Raw genomic sequence first — 19,596 nt, forward strand, 5'->3', positions numbered from 1 at the left:
CCTTTACCTAGTCCTCTCTCACATAGATCCTTTCCCCATATTCCTTTGAATGCGGGTCAGCATTATTTTATACAATAGATAATTTTTCAGACCATTGCTAACCAGTGGCTCGTTGGTCTAGGGTATGATTGTTGGTATGATTCTCACTTTGGGTGCGAGAGGTGCCGGGTTCAAATCCAGGACGAGCCCTACTTTCCCCCCCTCCTCTTGAAAAACTACTTGTCTGACATCTTCAAGTGGCTAGTCTCCGACTGGGCAACTATGGGCTCCACAATACTGGCAGCAAGCCTTAAGTGATGTAAAGTTCTGCCCTAGCTGCATAAAGTTTCCTGACAAAGCAGTGACATCAGGTGAATGGTGAATTCCCCACTGCAGCTCTGTCCCCAACTTGCAGTAGTGCAGCACCCTGCTTGTTTTGTTTTTTTAAAGTCCTGTGACGTGGAGATGGTGAGTTGGTGTTTCCAGGTGACTTTCCACCGTGGCTCTAATCAATCTGATTACAATGGGCATTGTCCGGCCCAAGTTTCTTCTTTGCTACACCCGTCCCATCTTCCTGCTTCCTGGCTCTGGAAAGCTACCCCCCTGCCCCTTCTTGTTGGTCCCTGTGCTGCTACCGGCCATAAACCAAGCTGCTCCATTGCAGATCAACACTGCTACCGTCTGAAACATAGCTTCTTGGATGTCCCAAACGTGTTTATTGTATTGATTTACACCATGCAATCTACCTGGAGTCTCAAAGAGAAAGGCAGATTGTATTAATGTAAATAAAACAGACAGGGCCGGCTCGAGGTGTTTCTGCACCCTAGGCAAGGCTGCCGCATGGCACAGATGCCAACCTCCCGATGGGGCCTGGAGACCTGGAGACCTCTGGAGCCAGCCACCCTTTTGCTGCTGCCACCACCGCCTCCCCCCTGCCGCCACCAAAGGGGGGGAGGAGGGGGGAGGCACAGCTTGGCGCCCCATCCAGGGCCTGGCACTCTAGGCGAATGCCTAGTTCGCCTAGTGGGTGAGCCGGCCCTGAAAACAGATTAAGTGGCTCAAGAGATGCAAGGGCCCTTTTCTTCCCTGGTCATTCCCTTCCTGTTGAAGAATCCTGCTATATACTCTCTGCAAAAATCTATATGGATCTATGCATTCCCAGTTTCTTTCCTGGTCTCATTTGTAATCTGCCCTTCTCACTGATCACATCACAATGCAGTAGGAACGGAGGCTGCAGGTCACCTGGTTAATTCAAAAAAAAAAAAAAACACAGCCCTTTTATTAGGACCAACCCCATAAGGGTACAAGCTTTTTTAGTTAGATCAAGATGGGTAGCCCTGTTAGTCTGTCTGTAGCAGTAGAAAAAAGCCAGAGTCCAGTGGCACCTTAAAGAGGAACAAGATTTGTGGCGAGGAGGATAATGATCTACTGAAACTGGAACTTTTAAGCTGTTGAGAACTGTTTATCTATTATGTGTTTCTACAACTGATTTACATTGTTATTTGATATCCAATAGATTTATGAATATAACCTGAAGCAAAGTACCTCCAACTTTTGCATTGTACTGACTGACTAATGAAAGCTATAAAACATGGATTTTTAATTTGAAATATTTTATTTTCTGTACATGTAATGTCCTAATTGAAGGAGGATGAAAAGATATGGGCAGTCAGAATTTTTAGAGAGGAATTGCAGGGGAAATATAATTAAAAGGTTACTTATCTAGAGAGAAGACCAGATGTTTCAGGACAAGGTGTAAGCTATATGGCTTTGCCAGTGTGAGAGCTGGATTGTAGGGAACATATAACATATTTTTTAGAGGGTCTGAAATTGAGGAGGAGCCCTTATGAGTTAAAAAGGTGAAAGAATATTTAAAGGGAATAGATTGTTAATTTAGAAGAAATATATGCTTTCTTTAGCATAGTTAAACTGATAAGTTATGACTGTTTCTTTTCTGTTGTTTTTATATTGACACAAAATAGAATAATAATAGTATAGTACTGATAAAATGAAATATAGCAGATAGAATATTGATGAATTGATTTTACAAAGGGAATAGGTATTTGGTTTAATAGTGTATGTTATTTAATACAAAATAAAACAAGGGGGGGGGAAATGGGAAGCTGTATGCCAGACATCCTGGAATGTGACGTTAAATGGGCCTTAGAAAGCATTACTAACAACAAAGCTAGTGGAGGTGATGGTATTCCAGCTGAACTATTCAAAGTCTTAGAAGATAATGCTGTTAAAGTGCTGCACTCCATTTGCCAGCAAATTTGGAAAACGCAACAGTGGCCACAGGATTGGAAAAGGTCAGTATACATTCCAATCCCAAAGAAGGGCAATGCCAAGGAATGTTCAAACTATCGCACAATTGCACTCATATCACACGCTAGCAAGGTCATGCTCATCTTTCCCAGCATCAGGGTTTTCTCCAGTGAGTGCAAACATGTCTTTCAAATGCCGGGAAAGATGCCTGGCTTTAAAGTTTGATGCGAACGTATCAAGCAAGCTAGTACTGTGAAAGGGTCATTATGGCTCCTGATTCTGCCACTTTCTCCAGATACTTGGTGACATATCTCTGCAGGTCTGCTATTGGTTCACTGACTTCAGCCTTTGAGAAGTTCCTGGTGGTGATGCACTGTGCTAAAACTGATGCTGCTTTTGGAAGAGCAGTTCTTCAGAGCCTGTTTCTTCAAGACGACCTGCAGATAACATCAGGTACATGGCTCCCTAGTCATCAAATCACCGCAGACTGTGACTGCAGCCATGAAATTAAAAGACGCCTGCTCCTTGGGAGGAAAGCGATGGAGAACCTAAACAGCATGATAAAAAGTAGAGACATCACCCTGCCAACAAAAGTCCGCATGGTCAAAGCAATGGTATTCCCAGTAGTCATGTATGGCTGCGAGAGTTGGACTATAAGGAAGGCCGAGCGCCGAAGAATAGATTCTTTTGAACTATGGTGCTGGAGAAGACTCTTGAGAGTCCCTTGGACTGCAAGAAGATCAAATCAGTCAATCCTAAAAGAAATCAACCCTGACTGTTCCCTGGAAGGCCAGATAATGAAACTGAAGCTCAAATACTTTGGCCACCAAATGAGAAGGGAGCACTCACTGGAGAAGAAGACCCTGATGCTGGGAAAGATTGAAGGTCAAAGAAGACGGGGACGGCAAAGGATGAGATGGTTAGACAGTGTCATCGATGCAACGTACATGAAATTGTGCCAACTTCAGAGGACGGCGGAAGACAGGAGGGCCTGGCGGGAGATGGTCCATGGGGTCGCAAAGAGTCGGACTCGACTGTGCGACTGAACAACAACAAATGCAAATATGATGATGTGAGCGAGATATTCGGCTTGCTATTTTAAAATGTATGGCTCTTTTCTATGTAAATTGTTAAAAAATAATAATAAACTTTGCCCAATTTGGGCAAGTAAAAAAAAAGATTTGTGGCGAGGAATGAGGTTTTGTGAGTCACTGCACCCTTCTTCAGATCAGTGATTGGATCAGTATCTGAAGAAATGAGCAGTGACTCACAAAAGCTCATACCCTGCCACATGTTTTGCCAGTCTTTAAGGTGCTACATGCTTTTGAGTGTTCCAGACTTTTTTTTTTTTTTTAATCAGGCTGGCTATTAAAAAACAAAGCAAAACAAAGACCCATGATTGTATTTAACCAGAAGTATATTGCATAATAAGTTCACTGGATTAGTGATTGCTCTTGTTATCTATGGAATGATGTTATTGCTCCTGTTATCTAAGGAATGTTGACATTCAGCTTAATGAAATATTTTGAAGTCTCACATGATGTAATTTACTTATTCTTAAATACAATCACGGGTCTTTGTTTTGCTGTGCTGTTTCCACTCCCCTGATTCTCTCATTGCTTTTGGCTATTAAAAAGGGCACGACGGGGGTGTGGGGGGGGGAGAGATCCAGACTTTGTAAGTCCTCTTCTCTGCATCCAATGTCGATTGCTAGACAGATCTGAATAGATAAATCAGCACTGGGTGGAGCTGGTAGCAAGCTGTCCTTTTGAGAAGAAGAATGGGCCCACTCTGAATAACACTGAAAATCCTTGCTGAATCAATTTCAAGGTTTCCTTCCCAGTTGATTAAAATGTCGTCAGCCTATCTCCAACAAAGGAGGGCGCACAGGAGATAAGGAAACTGCTTTGCAAGACACCTGTGGATACGCCCGTGTACTGTGGAACCAGCCCAGACAGAGAAATGCATTTTTCTTTGGAGGTTTGGACGGAACAAAACCTTTACCTTGAATTTAAATCCCCCCCCAAGCGTGTGTGTGAGAGGACAATTGCTGTCTAGCCTCACCCTCTAAGGCTTTAGTAATGCAGGACTGACTGGATACAATGAGATGGTCAAGTCACACACCGACATACATCTCTCTAGCCAGGAAGTTGACATCTAGCAGGGAAGAGAGAGTCTGGTGATTTGAATGTTAGAAACCTGCTTGGGAATTTATATTAGCATTTATATCCCGCCCTCCCTGCAAGCGGGCTGAGGGCGGCTTACAAAGAGCAACAAGTGCCCATGCATAAAAACAGTAAAACCAGTAATTATCAACATAAATGATGTTTCTGGGAGCATAGACACCCCCCCCCCCCAAGCAGGCGCTGGTCGTACAGTGGTGGAGCTGGCTTCCAAGCAGTTGACCCGGGGTCGATGCCCGGCCAACGCAAAATAGTTCTTACTTCACCAGACAATAGGAAATATCGCACCCTCTTCCTCAGTTTGAAAACGACCCCCCCCCCCCTTCTCCGACAGGGAAGAGAAGAAAAATGAACTGAGGTTCTTTTTCACACAGTGTCTTCGCACATAGACATAGTATTTACCATAACATTTTAAAGCGACTTCAAATGTGTTATGCAAGAAAAATACTGTGGCCCGTACGGGGATCGAACCCGCGACCTTGGCGTTATTAGCACCACGCTCTAACCAACTGAGCTAACCGGCCGGTTAACTGAATGCCATTTAGGACGATGAAAGAGTAACAATGACAAATTAATACCATAATAACATTGATAACTACTGTCTGATAGTGCCGGTGCTGCAAAGAAAAGACCACGATTTCTCTTTAAGAACAAAATAATGCCTGCAAAACATTAGAATTTACTTAGTCTGGTCGCTGCGGCTCGTTCAAAACACCGAATTCCACCCGAAAAATTGCAATTTATAGATGCAAAAGAGAAGCCTTCCTAGCGGAGAATCAACACGTGTAATATGAAGTTGGTCTCTGCCAGTGAAATCCCAGACGAATGTCAGTAATTCTGCCCACATTACTAACACTATAGTTTTTTCCCTTTTCCACTGCCATCTATAAATGAGCTTATATTGTTTCCAAGATTAAGGCTGTTATTATAAACCCCTAAAACCTCTATGAATTAATTCATTCAAAAAACTTTCAGATCTCACACTCAAACTGACGGGAAATGTTTCATCGGGAAATTTTAAGATTAAAAATTGCAGGTTCTCTCAAATTCACAAAACTCAAATCTAATTTGACAATGCACTCGCATTTAGAATTCGTGGCTGGTTTTTTTTGTTTTTTTTTAAAGGTGGTGAAAGACGGTACATGAAATTGACCAGAGTAAGGACAGCTCTTTTGCGGAGAAAGTGGGTGGCTCTCAAACTTAACTCATTTCTGAACATCGGCATTTTCATTTGTCTTCAGGAATTGTATTCCCACGTATCCCCCACCCCAAACCCGTCAAGCCCTGCACTGAAAAATTGCAACACAAATTTCTATTTACTTCTCCCCAAAAAATGCGACTGATCATCTTACTAAGTACTTACGACCCTGTATCCCTTTGCTGAAGTTTCAAGCATGCCAGCATGCTCTTATAGAAGAATAAGTCTTTTAAAAAAGAAATATAGCTAAGCTACTTTGAAAGTTTTATCCCTTTCGGATTTTTGTTCTAAGTTCTTCAGAACTTGTATCAACCTTTGCAGAAGCGTTCAAAGCTCTTTTGCGGAGAAAGTGGGTGGCTCTTAAAAGAGCCTTTGGGGGGCCCGGAGCCCGAGTTACTTGGAGCTGGTGTACTTGGTGACGGCCTTGGTGCCCTCGGAGACGGCGTGCTTGGCCAGCTCCCCGGGCAGGAGGAGGCGCACGGCCGTCTGGATCTCGCGGGAGGTGATGGTGGAGCGCTTGTTGTAGTGGGCCAGGCGGGAGGCCTCGCCGGCGATGCGCTCGAAGATGTCGTTGACGAAGGAGTTCATGATGCTCATGGCCTTGGAGGAGATGCCGGTGTCCGGGTGGACCTGCTTCAGCACCTTGTACACGTAGATGGAGTAGCTCTCCTTGCGGCTCTTCTTCCGCTTCTTGTCCCCCTTCTTCTGCGTCTTGGTCACGGCTTTCTTGGAGCCCTTCTTGGGCGCGGGCGCCGACTTTGCTGGCTCCGGCATTGTACAATCCCTCCTTCGAACAAAAATCCTACACAGAAGAAAAAAATTGCCTTTTGCTTCTTCTATGCACCGTATTTATACCCCCATCTACGAATTACCATAGCGAGACCGCTCATATCTTATTGGATGGATGCTCCATTCGTAGCTAGGCGCCCTTTCTTCTCTGTTCCTATTGGGCAGTTATACAAACCGTCCAACCAAATGAAGCTATGCAGAGAACCCATTTTTCCATTGGACGGATGAGTCAGTGCGAAAATGCAGCCAATGAGCATTTGCCGCTGCAAGCCCGCGGCACAAATAAAAATCACCAGGTTGCCTTTTTGAGAACTATTCTGTCTTCGGGTTTACAAGAGCTGAGATACTACGAGAAAATGTCTGGACGCGGAAAGCAGGGAGGCAAAGCCCGGGCTAAGGCCAAGACCCGCTCTTCTCGGGCCGGGCTGCAGTTCCCCGTGGGCCGCGTCCACCGTCTCCTGCGGAAGGGCAACTATGCGGAGCGCGTCGGGGCCGGGGCGCCCGTGTACTTGGCGGCGGTGCTGGAGTACCTGACGGCTGAGATCCTGGAGCTGGCGGGGAACGCGGCCCGCGACAACAAGAAGACCCGCATCATCCCGCGCCACTTGCAGCTGGCCATCCGCAACGACGAGGAGCTCAACAAACTCCTGGGGAGGGTGACCATCGCCCAGGGGGGCGTCCTGCCCAACATCCAGGCGGTCCTGCTGCCCAAGAAGACCGAGAGCCACAAGGCCAAGGGGAAATAAAGCCGGCTTTGCGCTCAAAAGCAAGAAACCCAACGGCTCTTTTAAGAGCCACCCACCTTATCAGTGAAAGAGCTGTTTATTGCACATCCATGCAATGCACAGGGTCTCTTACAGCCAACTCAGTTTTCTAATGTTGGATTTTGAGTATACTTGAAGTACGGGGGGCAGGGGGAACAATTTTAAGTGTTCTGAGCTAAGGGATACTTCACACTGAGCTCGTGCATGTTAAATTCAAAGAAATGTTATAAACTGCTTTTTAAAAGCATACTTTTCAAGAATATAACTTCGATGGGTGAAGCAACCCCCCCTTTCCTATGCAACAATTTTAAATGTTTCCAGGGAATCCACTATGGGGCAGTTCCCAACCACCCCTCCCCAAATGGTGTTCAGAAATAAGCTGTGTCTGATCTAATCACTTTAACTCATTTGCTTTCATGTGGTAGCAAATTTAATTAACTGTGCTGGGTCCTGCTTTCTTGATGCAATATCTGCTGTCTTGTGCTCCCCCTCTCTTTTCCCTTCATGAACTTTTTTAAAAAAATCTCTCCATAGTACATTTTCCACTATGGGTTTCTTCTCATGATCTCTGAAACAGTTCATTAATCCATTCTCCTAATAGTTTGATTTCTGTTGCTTCTGAAATATGTTGAGCTGATGGTCAATGTTGTTTACATTTCCCTCTTCTGCAATAGAGCCCGTTCAACCTGTTATTTCTACTCTGCAAAATTAGTTCTCACAACCAAACAAAAAAAATCCAAGGCTGATTCTTCTAACTATCAAAGGCCTATATTTGTATTTGTTTTTGATCTTTTGGTGGGTTTTGACATTTAGCTCAAGACTGATCCAAGGCCTAACTTATGTGTGTCATGCAAGTAAATGGACTGAGAGGATCCTAAAGTGGTAGATGTGTGGGAGGTATGTTTATGAATGGTCCCTATATAAATAATTCCCTGCAAGCAGAAGAAAGCAAGCTCTGGACCGGAATTTTTCCTTTCTGTGCTTCTCCATAAGCATATGAAGCAGAGGTCCATCAGTGGCTATTAGCCACAATAGGTAGGAACTCTCAGTCTGGGGCAAGTGATGCACTGTATTCTTCGTGCTTGGGGGGGGGGCAACAGTGGGAGGGTTTCTAGTGTCCTGGCCCCACTGGTGGACCTCCTGATGGCACCCGGTATTTTTGGCCACTGTATGACGGAGTGTTGGACTAGATGGGCCATTGGCCTGTGCCAACATTGGCTTCTCTTATGTTCTCGTGTGTGTGTGTATGTGTATACAAACACATATACCTATATCAATCAATAATTTATTATGGACCAGCGGAATAAAACATACATAGCAGAGTGGTTGTAAGGTTATGTATACAATTTCCCACTAACAGATATAAAAAAGGAAATGTATGTCACTAAATCAAAACTTCCATGAAGATAATTTCAGAGGGTTCGCCATGTTGGTCCACAGCTAGATTTGAGTCCAGCGGCACCCTAGAGACCCTTTCAAAGTTCCCTTGTCAGAGACTCTCAACAGATTGACTATATAGCTTTGGGAACAGTTTTTTAAATTTTATTTATTTATTATTTCAATTTATATCCCGCCTTGCCGGACAAACTGGCTCAAGGCGGCGTACAGACGTTAAAATGCACTAAAACGATAAGTACAATAAAATTCACATGAACATCATAAAATGCTATTAAGAACAATACAGGTGATGGCAGCATTCAGTATACAATCCAATAGTGGAAGGCAGTATCCAACGGTGTATCATAAGGTCTGTGGAATGTTGTGGTGGCTCTTAAGCGAAAGCCTGGTGGAAGTGCTCAATTTTACAGGCCCTGCGGAACTGTAAAAGGTCTCCCAGGGCCCTGATGTCCTCCGGGAGCTCGTTCAACCAGTGTGGAGCTGCCACTGAAAAGGCCCTGCTCTGGTAATGGCCAACCTGGCGTCTTTTGGGCCAGGGAGGGTCAGGCAATTTTGCGACCCTGACCTCAGTGCTCTCTGGGGCTGGGTTTTTTAAAAAAAACCAAATCATTGTTTATTCCCCACCCCACTCTGGCAATAAGCAAATCAAATATGCCTTATAAAGCTATTTGGGTATTGGTGAACTTTTTAAAAAAAAATTAATTTCATATATGAGACAGACAAAGACAAACATCCATAAATACATACAGATTGGGGAAAATTCATTTGTATCGTTATTTAACCTAGTCATTGACCTCATACTATGTCCAAAGCATTCATTTCTTTTTTCCACCTTATGATTTTCATATATATCTTATACTACTTATTTCCTTTTATTTTGGTTACAGGTCTGGGAGTTTTATATGTTATGTTCTTCTATCCTTTTATAAAATCTTGTCCGTGTATCTTCGAAGTCGTCTTTATTATGCCCTCTCAAAATTGTAGTTAAATTTCCATCTCTGCTGTTTCCAGTATTTTCTTTATAACTTCTTCCTTTGAAGGGATCTCATTTTTTCTCCAATATTTAGCATAGTATTTTGTATAGTAAGATAAAATCTTGTTTTTTATATTTCTCTGGTGTTATATTCAATAAGAAACAGTTCTGGTATATACGGTCCAGTCGTTTTTAACACTTTTTGTAACAGTTCATGTAACACTTTTTGTAACAGTTCATGACCAATACTGTTTAACTTTATCACATGTCCAGGTACTGGTGCATTCTTAGATAATAAACAGCACCAGTAGAAAATCAGCACAGGGTGTGTGCGTTTTTCCCCCTTTTGGTCTTGGATACATGAACAATTCCAAATCAGGAATAGGGTACTCAGTCAGGTTTCCACTCTTAGGCTCCCACAGCAGATGCTTTGAGATTTGTGCGGCCTTTACAAATTCTGGGATTTTTCATACCGTGCCACACAGATGAACTGATGAAGGAAGTGAATATTCTTCCTCAATCAGCCCTTAGGCTCTTAACGCTTGTTGGATTTTTAAACCTACAAAACAAAATCACACAATGATCACCTCTGTTTTTCCTGTGCAAGTCATTTTTAGGCTGTAACCTCATTGAGGGAGAATCCTAGACTTGGCCCTGTAACTCAACATGTACCCCGTGAGTGATAGATGACTGCAGCCAAAGGGAACTGTGACTCTGGAAAGCTTTTTCCTTGAAAACCTTGTTGTGCTGTTCTACTGCAGACCTCTCTTGAAACAATTAAACACTACAAGTTGATCAGAAGGCATTTAACTGGTGTGTATGCACCAGAAAAGGTCAGTAGTTCAGCAGTTCGAGACCCGGATGCCACATGACAGAGTGAGCTCCCATCTGTAATTCCAGCTCCTGCCAACCTAGCAGTTCGAAAGCAAGAAATTTCAAGTACATAAATAGGTACCACTTCGGTGGGAAGGGAACAGCGTTCCGTGTGCCTTGGTGTTTAGTCATGCCGGCCACATGACCACGGAAACGTCTTTGGACAGCGCTGGCTCTTCGGCTTTGAAACGGAGATGAGCACCGCAACCCTAGAGTCGGATTCGACTGGCTTTCGGGCAAGGGAACTTTTACCTTTATCTTTTATGCACCAGAAGTGGTACAAGAACTGGAAGGATCACACTGCAAGTGAAAGACTTCCTCCCGATTTCCCATGCATGAAACTTCCCCTGAATGTAGAAAAATAAGACACCGGGAGTAAAAATGACATATACTACTATAGGATAGGTCCTCCCTGTCTGACCTCATATGAAAAGTTCCCCTTATCCCACCAACATTATCTGCTCTCTGTCTCACAACCATTCTCTGCACATGGTGGCCTTTATGTTGTGGAACTCTCTTGCTTTGACTTTCAGGGGGACACTCAGTCTTTTTAGACAGCTCTCGCTCTCTGTGTATTTTTGGGTGAGTATAAGGGTTAGAGTTGCTGGAATTACTTTTTGACCTTTGCTGTCAACTGTTTTGAATCCCCTTTGAGAAAAGTGTATTCTGACCATTTTTTAAATAATTTGCTACGAACCCAAACCCATTTCTTGTCTGGAGTCGTTTTCTATTTTAAGTGGGTTCAAATTAATAATAAAGGCCATAGTCGACCCTGCTTAGTTTCCGATTACTGACAAGCTTGGGCTACTCTGAGCTCTTCAGGCTGCGGATTTCTATTTTAAGGAAGTTTTTAAAACTCTTGAAGAGATGTCAACCTGTTCTGAAACCCATCGAACCAGGTCACCCCCCATCTCATCCTGTAGCGTGAAGAAAACAAACCAGAGGAAGAAAAAACCGGAAACCTTCCCCCCCCCCACGTGAACTACCGCGAGAGCGAGCTTCTAGCTATTTGAAAGGAAAGGGAAGTTTTTTGGAAATCTGTCCAATCCCGTACGTCCATGCGGGAAATTTGAATTCGGCAACGGTTCGTCCAATCAGCGGGGAGGAGACTGGCTATAAAAACTCAGTCGCGGAGGCGCACGTCGTTCAGTCTTCTGTTTGTAAAGGTGGTCGGGCGCTGCTGTTCGCATAGAAGGAAATGGCCCGCACGAAGCAGACGGCGCGCAAGTCGACGGGCGGGAAGGCGCCTCGCAAGCAGCTGGCCACCAAGGCGGCCCGCAAGAGCGCGCCGGCCACGGGCGGCGTGAAGAAGCCGCACCGCTACCGCCCGGGCACCGTGGCCCTGCGCGAGATCCGGCGCTACCAGAAGTCGACGGAGCTGCTGATCCGCAAGCTGCCCTTCCAGCGCCTGGTGCGCGAGATCGCGCAGGACTTCAAGACCGACCTGCGCTTCCAGAGCTCGGCCGTCATGGCCCTGCAGGAGGCCAGCGAGGCCTACCTGGTGGGGCTCTTCGAGGACACCAACCTGTGCGCCATCCACGCCAAGCGCGTCACCATCATGCCCAAGGACATCCAGCTGGCGCGACGCATCCGCGGGGAGAGGGCCTGAGGCCGCGGGGGACGCCGCTGCTGCCCGACCGCCCCCCGGAGGAGACTGCGAAACACACCAAAGGCTCTTTTCAGAGCCACCCACTTCCTCAGAGGAAAGAGCTGCAATTATGCCATTTGGCCTAGACGGGAATAAAAGCGTTCCGTTTTCATGTTATTTCATAATTTTTAAGTCAGTCCGGTAAATTTTAGGTGAAAGGTAGGGATTAATTTGTTAGAAAATCTGTAAGGAAAACTTTACAGCTGGTTTGAAAACTTTGTATCCTTTGCTAAAGCGATTGGAGGGGGAGGGACCTTTGGCTATAGGGCGGTCGAAGCGAGGTTTTGAGCCCCGATAGGACACATTCGACACCAAAAGGCTCTTTTCAGAGCCACCCACTTCCTCAAAGGAAAGCGTCTGAATGCTTAGAGATACGCTAAATTCGGAAGGTAGTGGCAAGTTTCAGCCTCAGGGAAGCCCTTTGCAAGTTGGATTCGAGTCCAGCAGCACCATAAAAGACAAGATTTTCGAAGTGTGAGCTTTGCAGATTCAATGGTAGGTGCTGCCGGACTCAAATCTGGCTTTTCTGCTGCAGACTAACATGGCGATCGCGTCTTTCCGAAACTCGTTTCTTTGGATCTCATTCTCCACTTCCGTAGTGTTATCTCGATAGGATGAAGCATGTACAAATGAATGTAAAAATTCAGATCTGAAGAGGGGTATAATTAAACTTTTTGGAGACGTGGAGGGCTACTTAATTACAAATTTGGGGGGAAACCCATTTTTAAAGGAGATAGGTGAGTAAAAGACCAACATTATTTCCAGTGTTAAAAACTCGAGGCTCAAAACTTTGTTAGCCAGACAATTGGGAAGTTCGATTAATTTTGATTTTATATGTTGGGAATTTAAAATCAGGCACGTTAGTACCTCTGTGTTTGAAATGATTTACTAGGAAACCTCCAATAGAAGCCCGGGTAGCTCAGTCGGTAGAGCATCAGACTTTTAATCTGAGGGTCCAGGGTTCAAGTCCCTGCTCGGGCGTTAGTCTATTTTTCTTACTTAAAACATTTGTGGCTACAATAACCACGTTACTATACCTATCGTCAGAATTCCCCAACCATCCTGTGATGTGAATCAGTTTCCTATAAGCATCTGTTCCTTATCTATTAAGTGTTATGTAATATTACTCTTGCTTTGTGTGGCGCAGGAAAAAGGACACTGTTCTCCCCCTCTTCTTTTTTTTAAACGTCAGGCTTCCGTTATGCATATTTCGGGCTTTGCCTGGGAGAGCAAACCACCTTATAATTTTCTCCTAGGAAAGTGTGGGTGGAATGTGGCAACATTTGCCGGTTCATTTAAAGAGGAAGCTGTCCCTTTAATTCCCCGCCCCGCACCCCAGTGTTGAATCTGTTAAATTTTAAAATAATCTGTTTAGGTTTGGAGAGGTTGTAACTATAAATACTAGCTAAAGATATTAACATGGTGATTTAAAAAGACTGAAACGACGAAGGTGGGATTCGAACCCACGCGTGCAGAGCACAATGGATTAGCAGTCCATCGCCTTAACCACTCGGCCACCTCGTCTACCTTAAAAAAATCTTCTATAGCGTTTTCCAATGCTGGAAAGCTCGAAGCTTTTTAAATTTGTGTTGATACTAGAGAAGAATGTTTCAGTCCTGTACTGCATAAATAAAACATCTCTGCCTGAGACCTTGGAGAACCGCTGCCAGTCTGAGTAGACAATACTGACTTGGATGGACCAAGGGTCTGATCCCGTATAAGGCAGCTTCATGTGTTCATGTGTCATTATGCATACTATAAGCAATGCAACAAAACTGGATTATAAAATTAGAGAAACAGTGTAGTGTATCCAACAAACCAAACACTGAAACCTACCTAAAATTTCATAGAATTAACTACGATCCTATTGGTTTTATAAAAAGGACATCCCAAAGGGAGCATTGAGACAGAGTGATGGTGTTATTGTTGGAGCTTTCCTGACTGCACCAGGCAGGCTATTCCACCAGTGTGACGTCCCCCTTTGGCTGTGGGTTCCTAGGATAGAGTACTCTCTCAGGCAACAGTTCTCAGGTCCATTCAGCAGAGACAACTGGCTCAAAACATCAACCGAGGTCCAACAACCAACAAACAACTACAGCCAACATACAAAACTGGAAACTGAAACAAGAGGACCAATTGTTGTTCAGTCGCACAGTCGAGTCCGACTCTTCGCGACCCCATGGACAATCTCCCGCCAGGCTCTCCTGTCTTCCGCCGTCCTCCGAAGTTGGCTCAATTTCATGTTCGTTGCATCGCTGACACTGTCTAACCATCTCATCCTTTGCCGTCCCCGTCTTCTTTGACCTTCAATCTTTCCCAGCATCAGGGTCTTTTCCAGTGAGTGCTCCCTTCTCATTTGGTGGCCAAAGTATTTGAGCTTCAGTTTCATTATCTGGCCTTCCAGGGAACAGTCAGGGTTGATTTCTTTGAGGATTGACTGATTTGTTCTTCTTGCAGTCCAAGGGACTCTCAAGAGTCTTCTCCAGCACCATAGTTCAAAAGAATCTATTCTTCGGCGCTCGGCCTTCCTTATAGTCCAACTCTCACAGCCATACATGACTACTGGGAATACCATTGCTTTGACCATGCGGACTTTTGTTGGCAGGGTGATGTCTCTACTTTTTATCATGCTGTTTAGGTTCGCCATCGCTTTCCTCCCAAGGAGCAGGCGTCTTTTAATTTCATGGCTGCAGTCACAGTCTGTGGTGATCTGGGATCCCAGGAACGTGAAGTCTGTCACTACTTCCACGACTTCCCCTTCTATTTGCCAAGGAGTGATGGGGCCGGATGCCATGATCTTAGTTTTTTTGATGTTGAGCTTCAAGCCCACTTTTGCGCTCTCCTCTTTTACTCTGAGCAAGAGGCTCTTTAGATCCTCTTCACTTTCAGCCATTAGAGTGGTATCATCTGCATATCTGAGGTTGTTGATCTTTTCCCCAGCAATCTTAATTCCCGCTTGTGATTCATCCAGGCCAGCATTTCGCATGATGTACTCTGCATATATATTAAATAAGCAAGGCGACAATATACATCCTTGTCGTACTCCTTTTCCTATGCTGAACCAATCAGTTGTTCCATATCCGGTTCTAACTGTCGCTTCTTGGCCAAGAAGAGGACCAATAGGACCAAACTAAATCACACAGATGGGGGGGAGCAGGCTGTTTCATCACATATATGTAATAAATATACCACTTCCGGGGGGGAGCCAGAGCTGAGGAGACACCAGGACTGACAACTGTCAATCTTAGCCATTTGGATGGCACTTTCAGAAGTTGTCACAAGGGAGCATATCAGGAAGGGAGGTCTTTTACCTATGTAGGTCCTGGATCATAATGACTTTGTAGGTGATGACCAGTTCCTTGCACTGAACTGAAAACTAACTGATGACAAATGAAGCGACAGCAGAAGAGGAGTAATATGCATCCTCTGCCTAGCTCGTGATAGTAATTAAACTGCTTAACAGTAATTTTATATGATTGTGAAAATATGTAATTTTATAGTTATTGATCCTTTTAAAACTGTTGTAATACATCTTCCTTAGTATTCTGTTTGTTAATGCAGCCAGCAGTTCAGCCTGGCCCAGAAACAGGCAACACCATTAGAAGGTTGGGGAGAGGCCTGTATAGACTTTGCTGTGTTAAGGCCTGCGTTGAATTATTGCAGGTAAATCCTGGAGTCAACTGAGAAGAGCTGCAGCCTCCCAAGTACAGCCTGGAAACCTCATACACTGTTCCAGTATCTGTGAGCTTACAACATATGGACCTACAATATATGTATTATCTATGTGCTTAGTATTTTTTCTGTTCTGTGCATCCTTGTGGATGCTGAAGATATCTGTACTCAGTAATATCCTGAAGATTCATTGCTATGAAGTAATAGCAACCAACCAAAAGTGAATGAGGGTTTATATGAAAACCTCCATGCTTTGTTTATATAAAGAGTTTATTTTAAATGTTAAAGTGCATTGGTTGTATTGCCTCTCTTATGTCTGTGTTTGAGTACATGTGTAGTTACAGCAGTTGCATATTCTTAGTAACCATAGGTGGGAGTTCCGCTGTCAAACCCGACTGAACCTGCCCACTCTCCCTGCAGATATTAGGACCTTAGTGAGTTACAAAAATAATTGGAGCCTGAACAGGGACAGCGCCACCATATGGTTATATTGGTAACTGCTAGACTAACTTTTGGGGACGTACTAAAACTAAGGACAGCGATTGCCCATAGGGAATACATGAGTGCCCATAGAGAATAATGGAGAGTAGGCTTGCCCATAGGGGATAGTGCAGTACATAATTACCAATAGAGAATCCATTATTGCCAATAGAGAATCCATGACTGCCCATAGGGAATAATGGAGAGGACGCTTGCCCATAGGGAATAATGGAGTACAAAACGGCCAATAGAGAATCCATGATTGCGCATAGGGACATAATTGCCAATAGAGAATCCATGATTGCCCATAGGGAATAATGGAGAGCAGAGCACACCTGACCATAGGGTATTAGAGTCCACGCTTCCCACAATGAATAAGGGAGACCACATGTGGATGTGGGGAATAAGGGAAACCATGCTTGGCCGGAGGGAAGAAGGGAGACCACATGTGCCCATAGGCCAGTTTGAGAGCCGGTTTGGTGTCGTGGTTAAGTGCACGGACTCTAATCTGTGAGAACCGGGTTTGATTCCCCACTCTCTCCACTTGCGCCTGGCTGGATGACCTTGGGCAAGCCGTAGTTCTGTCAGAGCTGTCCTTGAAAAAGAGCAGTTTCTCTCAAGAGCTCTCTCAGCCCCGCCTACCTCACAGGGTGTCTGTCGTGGGGAGGGGAAGGGAAAGGAGTTTGTGAGCTGCTCTGTGAAGGGCGGGGTATAAATCCAAACTCTTCTTCTTCATCATAGGGAATAAAGGAGACCACGCTTGCCCACAGAGGATATTGGAGTTCATGCTTGCCCAAAGGGAATAATACAGACCACACTTCCCCATAGGGAAAACGGAGTCCACGCTTGCCATAGGGATTAAGAGAGAACACGCTTGCCCATAGGAAACACTGGAGAGCATCCTTGCCCATAGGTAATAATAGAGACAATGGTAGCCCTTGGAGGATAATGGTGTCCTCGCTTGTCCACAGAGGATAATGGAGACTACGCTTGCCCATAGAGAGTAATGGAGACTACGCTAGCCCATAGGGAATAATGGAGACCACGTTTGCTCTTAGAGAACAATGGAGACTATGCTTGCCCATAGAGAAAAATGGAGACTACGTTTCCCCGTAGGGAATAATGGAGACCATGCTTGACCACAGAGAATAATGGCGAGCACGCTTGCCCATAGGGAATAATAAAGAGCACGCTTGCCGGTAGAGAATAATGGAAAGCACGCTTGCCCATAGAGAAAAATGGAGACTACGCTAGCCCATAGGGAATAATGGAGACTATGGTTGCCCATAGAGAATAATGGAGACTACGCTAGCCCATAGGGAATAATGGAGACTATGGTTGCACATAGGGAATAATGGAGACCACGTTTGCTCTTAGAGAACAATGGAGACTATGCTTGCCCATAGAGAAAAATGGAGACTACGTTTCCCCGTAGGGAATAATGGAGACCACGCTTGACCACAGAGAATAATGGCGAGCACGCTTGCCCATAGGGAATAATAAAGAGCACGCTTGCCGGTAGAGAATAATGGAAAGCACGCTTGCCCATAGGAGATAATGGAGACTACGCTTGCCCATAGGGAATAATGGAAAGCATTCTTGGCCATAAAGAATAATGGAAACCACGCTTGCCCATAGGGAATAATGAAACCACGCTTGCCCATAGAGGATAATGGAGACTACGCTGAATCCCCTCCTGCTCAGAGCTCAGCTGGGTCTCTTCCTTAAGGTAAACTACTCCCACTTCACATCATTAAGGTAAACAATTCCCACAAACTTTCCTGCTGTTGAATACATTATGCAACATAACATCCTGTTTGCTAACAAACAACATTTAACTCTATAGTGACTGAAATGTAAGCAACTTGCAATCCTAACAGTGTGAAACAAAGACCAAGATTAAATTGTTCTTAAAGAAGTAATGTCCTCTTGATCCTTTTTCAGAGCAGCATTTAGATATACTTTGTGAGCCTTCTATCTGTAATATCTCTGTGTTTTATGTAACTTTATAGGACCAAAAACTCATAATAAATTACCAATCAGTCAATTGTCTGCATTGTTTCTGCTGCCAAGCGTATGAGCACCTGGGATGCCTATTGTGGAGTGCTGGGTTGCTCACCCTCCACTTTTCTGTCCTGGCCTTTAAGAACCATCTGGCACTATCCACAAGCCTCTGCAATCTCACAGACATCGACAGGTATAATAGAGGTCTGTGATGTAAATTCAACAAAGTGGTAATTTCTTGCAGTGCTCTAAGTAGAAATGCTACTTTTTCATATAGGTGTATTTTACAAACTCGTGCCTGTCTCCACCTCCATGCTTGTTTCTCCTTGACATCTATCCCCTGCCGAAAAGCAAACAAAATCCAATCACTAAAAATAAGTCTCTAGCCCTCATAGTAAAATTGAACCCCTAGAGATAACAGGCCATCTACCTCTGAATTCTGGCTCCTGGGGCCAAACAAGAGGAAAGGGCCGTTGCCTTCACATCCTCTTTGTGGACTTTCCAGAAGCATCTGACTAACCACAGTTCAAAACGAGATGCTGGACTAGCTCAACCTTTGTTCAGATCCAGCGAGACCATTCTCATGTCTTTGTTTAAGGTTCATTGCCAAAGCACACACTGATTGCCTAAATTAGGCGGAGTTATAGGGGATTAACTAAATTCATGGAGAAGAGGTCTGTCAATGGCCATTAGCCATGATCGCTAAATGGAGCTTCCATGTCTTGACGCAGGATACCACCAAATGCCAAGATGTTGGATATGTCAAGTTTAAAACACTTCAGTATTTACAGGGTTAATGTTGTTTGTAATGGTCAACAGGAAGTCACATGTTTGCTTGTAACCAATCTGTTTTCACAATGGAATGCCCGGGAATTTTTAAAGAACCTTAGGTATCTGATTGGAAAACAATGTATCAGGTATTTAGCATATTGGATTCTCCTTCCTGCCCTTTGTTCTTGCTGAAGAAGGAGACGCCATTCCTTTTTTATCTCTTTGGCTGTAAGGATGTAGCACCGAGCTCTTGTTGTTATTTTATATCCTGTGCACCTTTTCCCCATGTTAGGTTTATAGTAAATTTTATATTTTTCATACACATGGACTCAGTCTCTCAATCTTTACTCTGCTTACGCCTAATGATTTTTACTCTGCTTAAATATTTTTACCAAAAGAATCCCAACACAAGGTGCTTCAGACAAACAGCTGGGGAGAGATTCTGCCTCACTTACGGGTTTCACAGGAGCACCCTGCTTGCCATTTTTGGGAACATCAGGCTGGATCAGATGGGCCTTCTAGCTCTGAGCTTGCCGCTGGGAGACGAGGCGCGTATTTGGCGCTCAGGAACCCAGGGACACTGGGGGGGGGGGAGC

The 19,596-nt window shown here is 44.5% G+C and overlaps 2 protein-coding genes and 3 non-coding genes across 5 annotated transcripts; 2 read left to right on the top strand and 3 right to left on the bottom strand.

Annotated features, from left to right (window-relative positions):
* Positions 1-4,880: 4,880 nt before the first annotated feature.
* Positions 4,881-4,954, bottom strand: TRNAI-AAU. Its single transcript has one exon. It is a non-coding gene; the product is annotated as a tRNA-Ile (tRNA).
* A 1,067-nt stretch (positions 4,955-6,021) lies between these two features.
* LOC107118168 (histone H2B 1/2/3/4/6-like) lies at positions 6,022-6,402 on the bottom strand. Its single transcript, XM_015420443.1, has one exon. The coding sequence runs from the start codon at positions 6,400-6,402 to the stop codon at positions 6,022-6,024; it is 381 nt and encodes a 126-aa protein (XP_015275929.1).
* A 371-nt stretch (positions 6,403-6,773) lies between these two features.
* LOC107118166 (histone H2A type 1-E) lies at positions 6,774-7,163 on the top strand. The gene has a single exon (XM_015420440.1). It carries the CDS (start codon positions 6,774-6,776, stop codon positions 7,161-7,163), a length of 390 nt encoding a protein of 129 aa, XP_015275926.1.
* Positions 7,164-12,981: 5,818 nt separating this feature from the next.
* Positions 12,982-13,054, top strand: TRNAK-UUU. Its single transcript has one exon. It is a non-coding gene; the product is annotated as a tRNA-Lys (tRNA).
* A 461-nt stretch (positions 13,055-13,515) lies between these two features.
* TRNAS-GCU lies at positions 13,516-13,597 on the bottom strand. The gene has a single exon. It is a non-coding gene; the product is annotated as a tRNA-Ser (tRNA).
* Between the last annotated feature and the right edge of the window lie 5,999 nt (positions 13,598-19,596).

This window comes from Gekko japonicus, unplaced genomic scaffold (assembly GCF_001447785.1).
Source record: "Gekko japonicus isolate JY-2015 unplaced genomic scaffold, Gekko_japonicus_V1.1 scaffold441, whole genome shotgun sequence".
Classification (NCBI taxonomy): domain Eukaryota; kingdom Metazoa; phylum Chordata; class Lepidosauria; order Squamata; family Gekkonidae; genus Gekko; species Gekko japonicus.